Source organism: Penaeus japonicus, unplaced genomic scaffold (assembly GCF_977035675.1).
Source record: "Penaeus japonicus unplaced genomic scaffold, GWHDUDI00000001_assembly GWHDUDI00000011, whole genome shotgun sequence".
Classification (NCBI taxonomy): domain Eukaryota; kingdom Metazoa; phylum Arthropoda; class Malacostraca; order Decapoda; family Penaeidae; genus Penaeus; species Penaeus japonicus.
This window is the reverse complement of record NW_028234413.1, coordinates 24,632,944-24,640,443: the sequence shown is the minus strand read 5'-3', so window position 1 is coordinate 24,640,443 and position 7,500 is coordinate 24,632,944. Positions and strand designations below refer to the sequence as shown.

At 39.3% G+C, this 7,500-nt stretch overlaps 1 protein-coding gene across 1 annotated transcript in view; it reads left to right on the top strand.

Moving 5' to 3' along the window:
* The window catches only part of LOC122261885 (uncharacterized), a 47,091-nt gene that overhangs the window by 21,314 nt on the left and 18,277 nt on the right, over positions 1 to 7,500 (top strand). Inside the window, exons 19-23 of the mRNA XM_086541433.1 lie at positions 231 to 288; positions 1,858 to 1,994; positions 2,091 to 2,360; positions 3,434 to 3,703; positions 4,393 to 4,662. Coding sequence (XP_086397559.1) covers positions 231 to 288; positions 1,858 to 1,994; positions 2,091 to 2,360; positions 3,434 to 3,703; positions 4,393 to 4,662 — 1,005 coding nt within the window. The remainder of the gene's footprint in view (positions 1 to 230; positions 289 to 1,857; positions 1,995 to 2,090; positions 2,361 to 3,433; positions 3,704 to 4,392; positions 4,663 to 7,500) is intronic.

Genomic DNA, 7,500 nt, shown 5'->3' with positions numbered 1-7,500 from the left:
ATATATATATATATATATATATATATATATATATATATATATATATATATATATATATTCTTCTTCTTCTTCTTTCAAAAGCACACTGACCAGTTTTCAGTTTTCGAAGAAGTGATGTAAAAGGAGTCCAATCTAATCTAGTTAATATGAACTGACCCTTGATCAGTCCGTAATTATTTGTGAAAGCTCAGTCACATCGTCCCTCTCTCTCCCCCCCCCCCCCCCCCCAGGCTGTGCTAAAGACCAGGCATCCGAGGTGACCAATGGACAAATCATGTGCTCATTCAGGTGAGTCACGTCGCGGAGGACTTCGAGCCTAATATGGTTAGGATATTTCTTAAAGATGTTTTCAACTATTATGAAACATGTGACATACTGAGTAGACACTGAAACTGTTAAGGCATAACATTTATTTCAAAGGTTATGTTATATAAATATGTAATAAGCTTGGATTGATATATCTGAAACGGTCCTCTAAAAAATAGGATTAACGTTATAGATAATCAACTGTTGTTAACAACAAATACAACAGAAACAACGACAATAACTATCATTATCATCATTACAATGAAAACAATGGCTGTAATAATGATAATCTTAAAAACAATGATAATTGTGACAATAATAGTAATAATAATCATTATCATAATAATAATGATAATGCGAATAATGATAATGATAATGCGAATAATAATAATGATAATGCGAATAATAATATCAATAATGATGGTAATAATGATAACAATAATATTAATAATGAGGATGATAATTATAATGATAATAGTTTAATAATGATAATGACAATAACAACAACAATAACGACAATAACAGTCATTATGATAATAGGAATGTCAATGATAATAACGATGATGATAAGGATATTTTTATTAATATCTTGGTTATTGTCACTGTCATTAATAAAATTGTTATTAATTATAATAATGCTAATGATGATGATGATAATGATAATGGTAATGATGATAATAATGATAATGATAATAAAAATAATAACGATAACAATGATGATCATGATGAAGATGCTAACAATGATGACGATAATGATAATGATGATGATAAGCATTACAACAACAATAATAATGGTGATAATTGCAATCATGATAATTGTAATTGTAATCATTAGGATAATATTGATTATTATGATGATTATAATGATAGAAATCATAATGATGATACTAGTAATGATGATACTAATAATGTTAATAAGAATAATGAAGATGATATACTACTACTGCAAGTACTAGTAATAATGATGACAATAATAATGATGATGATAATGATAGTAATAATGATAATGATATTAATGTTAATAATAGTAATAATAATGATGATGATGATAATAATAATAATAATAATAATAATAATAATAAAAAGTAATAATGATGATGATAACAAAAATCAATAAGGATAATGATAATAATGATCATGATAATGATAATAAGGATAATTTTAGTAGTAGTAATAGTTGTAGTTATAATGATAATAGTATTGATAATGATAATAATAATAATTATAATGATGATAACAAAAGAATAATGATAATGGTTATGATAAACATAAACGTAACAACAAAAATAATGATAATGATAAGGATAATAATGGTTATGCAAATGATAATGATGATGGTGACAATACTAATGATGATAATAGTAATTTTGACTTTACTTTAAAATTCTGGTGATGCCACTATTATTCTCAGACATAATCACAGTAATGACGAAGAAATAACAGCAAGGATTATATCAGTAAAAGTAATCGTGCTAATACCGATGTAAAAATAATGGTCATAAAATAAAAAATGATAATATTCCTACGACACACGTACTTGTCCTTCTGCAGCGGTTGTAGACTCGAATGCGCACGTGAGTACAAACTTCAAGGAGGCAAGCGCAGGATTTACATCACGTGCAACCAGGACACGGGGCAGTTTATGTACAACAACAAACCCTGGCGCCAGACCGCTCCAAAATGTGTTCGTAAGTGTGTCTCTCATTACCTCTTAAATATTTGTTAATATATTGTGCTGAGATTTGTATTTGGCCAAGAATAAAATGAAAATGTCTGCCTTTCAGCGAACTGCAGAAAAGGATGTCAGAATGGTGGCACTTGCATAGCCCCGAGCCAGTGCCAGTGTGGCCCTGGCTTCACGGGCGAGACCTGCGAGGTGAAGGAGTGCCCTGAACCCTCATTCCCGGACGCACAGGCAAGTATCGTCCGCACTGACGACGAACTACGAGTGGAGTGCCACGAAGGATACGTTCTCCCTCCGGGCACGGCGCCTGGAGGAGTGGCAGTCTGCAGGGACGGTGCCTGGGACCTCCCCGACGACTTCAGGTGTCAGCGTAAGTCACCAAGGTGCTTTCCAGCCTCCTTCAGGACATTTCCATCTTTTTTCCATGTTTTGCTGTAACTGTATGTCAGTGCTACTATAATGATAAAGAAATGTTTGCAACACTAATTAAGGTAATAATAATAGTGATCATAATGATATCATTGGTATCATCATCATCGACAACACGATTATGATAATGGCGATTCAGATAATATCCATGGCAATATAATCATCATAACAATATGATTATAAGAACGATGATACCGAAGATGACTATGCTAATGCATTGGAAGTACACTAAAGTCATTTTTTTTCATGTTTGCTGACATAACATATATGTGCTCTTACATGTGTTTGTCCGTAAAGCTCATCTCTAGAGGATGTAATATGCAGACCAGAGAGATAGACATGATCCAAGAACTGGGTTAAATGGTACCTGGAGTTACTTCACTAACGATCACTGAGATTGCCTTTGCTATAATTTACATAATTTGTTGCGTATTATATCAAACTCATCAGATAACTATTTGAACATACCTTGCACACATATAACTGATATCTTCTTGTTCTTGTTGGTAAATGTACTGGTTTAAACTGGAACAGACGTAATCCCAAATTATGCTTGCACCTGTTCTTTCTATCGCTTTCTTGTTCGATGGAACAAAAACCTTTTCCAAAATCAAGACAGTGGATATATTTAGTATATTACTGCTGCACTGAAAAATTTGCTTTAGATATGTAATAATATTACAATGTTCAACAAATTCTTAGTTGCAAATTCAGTTTCTTAGGTCTGTGAACTATCATACGTACATATTCAAAATTCTGTCTACTACCTTTAATCTTACGGGCTGTCGAAATGGTTGGCACTGCATAATATCAAGCCAGGATTATATGACCAGTATATGGGCCAAATATTCCCAAATTTGTGCCAAGTGTAAAATTATTCCATGAAAAAACAGGGAAACGTACACAACCTTAAGAAATAACAACATACTAAGTGAAAACTAACCTAAAGGAAAAATTGTCCAATAACAAATCAAAGAAAGAAAACCACAATGCACACCGCATCATGCCTTTCAGCGAACTGCGGAAGTGGGTGCCAGAATGGAGGCACTTGCATAGCCCCGAGCCAGTGCCAGTGTGGCCCTGGCTTCAAGGGCGAGACCTGCGAGGTGAAGGAGTGCCCTGAACCCTCATTCCCGGACGCACAGGCAAGTATCGTCCGCACTGACGACGAACTACGAGTGGAGTGCCACGAAGGATACGTTCTCCCTCCGGGCACGGCGCCTGGAGGAGTGGCAGTCTGCAGGGACGGTGCCTGGGACCTCCCCGACGACTTCAGGTGTCAGCGTAAGTTAATAAGATATTTTCCAGGATTTTCTTCATTGACCCTTATGGACAACCGCTTGTTAATTCTACTTGAATCCCCCACCGCGCTTTTTCAGGGCGATGTCCCCCGTGCACCTCCTCATTTTGACGAATTAGATCATCTGATAGCCAGTGGTATGGCCTGAATGGCGTCTCAGGGGATAGGTCATTGTTGCTTCTGTGCCCGATGCGGAATTGAGTGGCAGGTCATCAGATCTTGAATCTTCGGATGAAGTTTGTTTTACGGACTACGATGGAGATGTAGTGGAAGAGGCTGAGGTGCAGCATTGCAATTTTCATTGGAATCGTACTATTTTGAGCCAGACAAGTCCGATGATTCAGCAGGGGAAAAACAGAAAAATGGGTGAATGAATGAGAGAAAGAAAGAGAGAGGGTGCGTGAAGAATTAAGGAGAAAAGTGTTGATATTAGGGGCAGATATCATCAAAGCTATTTATCAAAATCAAATAGTTTGTTGATTATATGATACCAAGTTAGGATTGGCAAAAAAAGTAAATGATTTTTCGGCACTATCACCTTTAAGAAAAAACAGCATATAATATGAAGGAAAACTAACTGATAAAACTTTTAATAAAAAGGAAAGAAAAAGAAAAATAGTCTGATCAAAATAGATAAAGAAAACCACAATGCAGACCTCATTCTGTCCTTCAGCGAACTGCGGAAGTGGGTGCCAGAATGGTGGCACTTGCATAGCCCCGAGTCAGTGCCAGTGTAGCCCTGGCTTCAAGGGCGAGACCTGCGAGGTGAAGGAGTGCCCTGAACCCTCATTCCCGGACGCACAGGCAAGTATCGTCCGCACTGACGACGAACTACGAGTGGAGTGCCACGAAGGATACGTTCTCCCTCCGGGCACGGCGCCTGGAGGAGTGGCAGTCTGCAGGGACGGTGCCTGGGACCTCCCCGACGACTTCAGGTGTCAGCGTAAGTTAATAAGATATTTTCTAGTAATTATTAAGACACTGGCCCTAACATCACCAAAAACAACGATAATGATGATAATTAATCATAATCATAATTATGAGGTCAAAGATAATGATACTGATTCTGATGACAGACACTACAATAATGACGATAACAATAATGGTGATTGTGATAATGCATTAGAAGTTAATTGCAGTCTTGCTTTTCAGTTTTTTGCTTACATAATATATTTGTAATATTACCATCTAAATATAGCGATATAATTGCGTGTCACTTCTCCATAAAATATTGCGCAAAAAATAAAAAGAGCGACATGTTCCAGGATGCCAGGGAAAAGCTGTCTCGATGTACCTTACTAATATTCAAGTGACTCTGCCATGATTTATACCGTAACTTGTCATAACTTGTCATACCCTTCAGATATATCTACATGTACTTATCTGTTTCCAGCTCTGTCTCAGTCATTCAGTCACACTTCTGTCTCTCTCTCTCTCTCTCTCTCTCTCTCTCTCTCTCTCTCTATATATATATATATATATATATATATATATATATATATATATATCTATCTATCTATCTATTTCTCCTCTCTCTCGCTCTCGCTCTCTCTCTCTCTCTCTCTCTCTCTCTCTCTCTCTCTCTCTCTCTCTCTCTCTCTCCCTCTCTCTCCCTCTCTCTCTCCCCTCTCTCTCCTCTCTCTCTCTCTCTCTCTCTCTCTCTCTCTCTCTCTCTCTCTCTCTCCCTCTCTCTCTCTCTCGCTCTCTCTCTCTCTCTCTCGTACCCCCCCCCCCTCTCTCTCTCTCTCTATCGCTCTCTCTCTCTCTCTCTCTCGTTCTCTCTCTCTCACTCACTCTCTCTCTCTCTCTTTCTCTTTGTAACCCGCTTGCTGCCACCTGCTGTTACCCACTCGCACCAGTTGCTGTAACCCGCTGCTAGGAATTGTAAACCACTCGATGCCCTGGTTGTGATCCGGTGGATAAATAGGCAGACGTTTACGTGCCATTGTCTTTATTATGGACTCCAGCCGAAGGCCAGAGGTCAGAGCTGTTTGCTCTGCCTGTTCTCTCGTCTGTCTGTCTGACCTGATCTGCCCTGGGTTTCATCTGAGTTCTTCTAAGTACAAATCCTGAGTCCTTTCTTAATGCTCAGGCCTTCTTTTAGGAAATACAGCTGCTAGACAAGCTGGAGTTTCGAGGCGGAAACGAACACAGGAAACAGGACATGTCAGGTCAAAACAGACTGCCAGCGGTATTGCATTGAATTAAGTAGAAATATATAATCAATGTCTTAGGTCGTATCTTAGTTTGAGAAATAACCGGGCTTTAACTACTTCAATCTAGCTAAAATAAATGTCTCCACCCTACATGTGGGCTCCTGGTCATTGGAGGCCATCTGCGCCAGACTTCGCAGGTAGCTGTGACATTCAGCCATAAGCTAAAACATTATCAGATTCATTGGCCGGCGCAGCGTCACCAATGGGCACTAATCAGTGGCCCCTGTAAACATATAATGTGTAAGACATGAGAAATTATTTAACGAGTGTCGAAAAGATAAATTGATAGATAAAATTTGGCAACACTGATCACCAGTACAGATTCGGAATGAATTCGGAGGTGAAAGCTATCAAGAATATCGGGTCCCCTTCGATAATCGTAATCAAACATGAAAAACCTTGTAAAGGTTCACTTTCAGAACAAATATTTTGGAGAGTAACAGCCAATAGAATTTCTCCAAATTATCTTGTCCGAATAAGGAAAATACAAATGGAAAAAGAAGAAGGGTTGTTTTACGACTAAAGGGAACTAAAAACATTGACTCTGCCTTTTCGCACGGGCTGGGGGAGGGGGTGAGATATCGGCACATGCGAAGAAACTAAGCGAAGAAACAATACATGCCTTATGAAAATATCTGATTCTCAGCATTAACATAGCAAACAGAACTTCAGGATACTCTAGCCATTCTTCACATAAGATTAAAGAGGAGAGAAGTTCAGTAGGCCGCCAGGGAGGCCGTTATAGCGGCGAGATGAGGCAAGGAAATAAGGGAAGAGGGTGGGGTTGGGACTGAGGACTTTCCCTTTCAACAATCAATTCGTTCGCACGTAGGCGTAAGGAAGGAAAGAGGGAGGAAATCCTGCAGAATCACACTCACGCATAGGTATTTCACAACAGAAAATACAGAGTAACAATCACGAAAAAGAAAGAAATCACAGCATAAAAAATCCTAAATCCTAACGAAACCTAACAAAAAGAGCCTGGTTTTCTCTACCCTATGGAATTTTTAATGTATAGGTGTCAACATGTAGATGGCTCGTCTGCGGGCGGGTCGTAGGTCGTAGCGCGGATCGGTGTTGTGGTCCTCTCGACTACTCATCTTGTTGTGGCCTTTTCTGCTCGTGTCAGAGACTTCGTGGCCTGGGTTGGGGCGCTCGTGTTATACCCAAAATCCGCGGTGGGCAGTCTTAGGTTGCTATGATAGGTGGATGTCGACGTGCAGGAAGTTACGTAGCACGGACAGGGTGGCTGCTATGTGTTTGTCAGAACAGGTAGAACAGGGTGGTTGAGTGGGCAAAATTCTTACTGTGGTGTGGGCGGTGGGCGGGAACTTCATAGAATTTACTCCATTTTCGATGTAGATGGTAGCGTTCGGCGTAGCGGCTTCTTCGGAGTTGTGAGCTCGATACCAGCAAAATCGTGGCACCAGTTGTAACCCGTTTGCTGCCACCTGTTGTAACCCACTCGCACCAGTTGTTGTAACCCGCTAGCAGTTGTAAACCACTCGATGTCCTGGTTGTGATCCGGTGGATAAACAGGCAGATGTTCACATGCCATTGTCTAT